At 35.7% G+C, this 1,606-nt stretch overlaps 1 protein-coding gene across 1 annotated transcript; it reads right to left on the bottom strand.

Moving 5' to 3' along the window:
- Positions 1-4: 4 nt before the first annotated feature.
- Positions 5-1,595, bottom strand: LOC119343811 (zinc finger MYM-type protein 1-like; the record flags this gene model as incomplete). The annotated part of the gene is made up of 1 exon (XM_037614574.1): positions 5-1,595. A coding segment is annotated over exon 1 (978 nt), but the record flags the coding sequence as incomplete, so codon positions are not given.
- Between the last annotated feature and the right edge of the window lie 11 nt (positions 1,596-1,606).

Genomic DNA, 1,606 nt, shown 5'->3' on the forward strand with positions numbered 1-1,606 from the left:
CGCTCTTAGTTTTTGGGTCATCACTAGAAGTTCTTTCCAATTCCAATAAAGCTAACAATATCTGAGGAGCTTGATACCGAATAGCTTGGACACTTTTTATTCGACTCTCCCAGCGAGTATCACACAAAGGTTTCAAAGTTAGATCTTTAACTTTATTAACCAATACCTCCCATCTTTTAGTAGAACCGGAAAACAATGTATAAATTCGTTGCACAACTCCGAAGAAGGTAATAGCTTTGCTACATGATTTTGCCATGTCACAAAGTGTAAGATTGAGGCTATGACAGGAACATGGCATGTACAATGCTCTAGGATTTATTTCAAGCAAACGTGCTTTAACACCTTGATGTTTTCCTTTCATGTTAGAACCATTATCGTAGCCTTGACCTCTCACATCATTAACATTCAAATCAAGAGATTTAAGGGCACCTACTAACTCATTGAAGAGTCCTAGTCCAGATGTATCATCCACCTTCAAGAACTCCAGAAAATACTCTTCTATTTTTGTAGTGTTACTTGACATGTTTACACACCTCACAATTAGAGTCATTTGTTCTTGATGGCTTACATCAGGGGTACAGTCTAGAATTACAGAGAAATATTTGGCATCCTTAATTATCCTTATGATAGTGTTTTTAACACCTTGTGCAAGAATATCAATCAGCTCATTTTGAATCTTATGGCCAAGATAGTGATGATGAATTTCACTATTTTGAATACGCCTAATATGGTCCTGCATTATAGGATCAAATTCTGCCATCATTTCTATTATTCCCAAAAAGTTACCATTGTTATCTTGATAAAGTTTCTCATTCGATCCTCGAAAAGCCAAATTATGTTTAGCAAGAAACTTCACAGCAGCAACAATTCTTATTAAAACTTGTCTCCATCGCTCTTTTTCTTTTGAAATTTCTTGCTGCAAATCTTTGTCAATTGTTTGATTTTTATTTAGTCTCAGCCTTACCTCATTCCAAGTATTCATGTTAGTGATATGCTCAATACTATTCTCATGAAGTTTGAGCCTCTGGCTAAGATGTTGCCAATCACTTAGTCCCTCGGATGCTAACAGACTTTTGTTACCTTCCGATTTGAACAATTTGCAGCAAAAACAGTAAACTTTATTCGCATCCTTAGAGTAGACCAACCATTTCCTATCACTAACCTCCCCATTACTTAGGTTTCTTGAGTAGTAGGCATTTGAAAAATGTCTACCGTTATCATCTGGATGATACACAAGATTTAAATCCCTTGTAGGCCCTTTCTCTATTAGAATGTCTCTTGATTTATTGTCAAGAATTTCCCAAGTTCTAGGGTCATAAATATCTAAACTAGAAGATTTGTGTTCATCTTCTTTAGGATTTTCAGTATCAGAAACATTCTCATGGCCACCCAAATTTGTAGAATCGTCGATGTCAACATTTTCCTCCACTAAGTTTTCATCAGATTGTTCTTCTTCAACACTATGAACAGCTAATACCTCTGGATTCTCGGCAGTGGATTTTTTTAAAACAAATTTACGAATAGCACCCTTTTGAGTTCCAATGAATTCATTTGCAAGTTTCTTCTTTTTCCTTTTCGCACAACCAGATAAATGCTTTTTTGGCAA

Source organism: Triticum dicoccoides, unplaced genomic scaffold, assembly GCF_002162155.2.
Source record: "Triticum dicoccoides isolate Atlit2015 ecotype Zavitan unplaced genomic scaffold, WEW_v2.0 scaffold141761, whole genome shotgun sequence".
In the NCBI taxonomy this organism is placed as follows: domain Eukaryota; kingdom Viridiplantae; phylum Streptophyta; class Magnoliopsida; order Poales; family Poaceae; genus Triticum; species Triticum dicoccoides.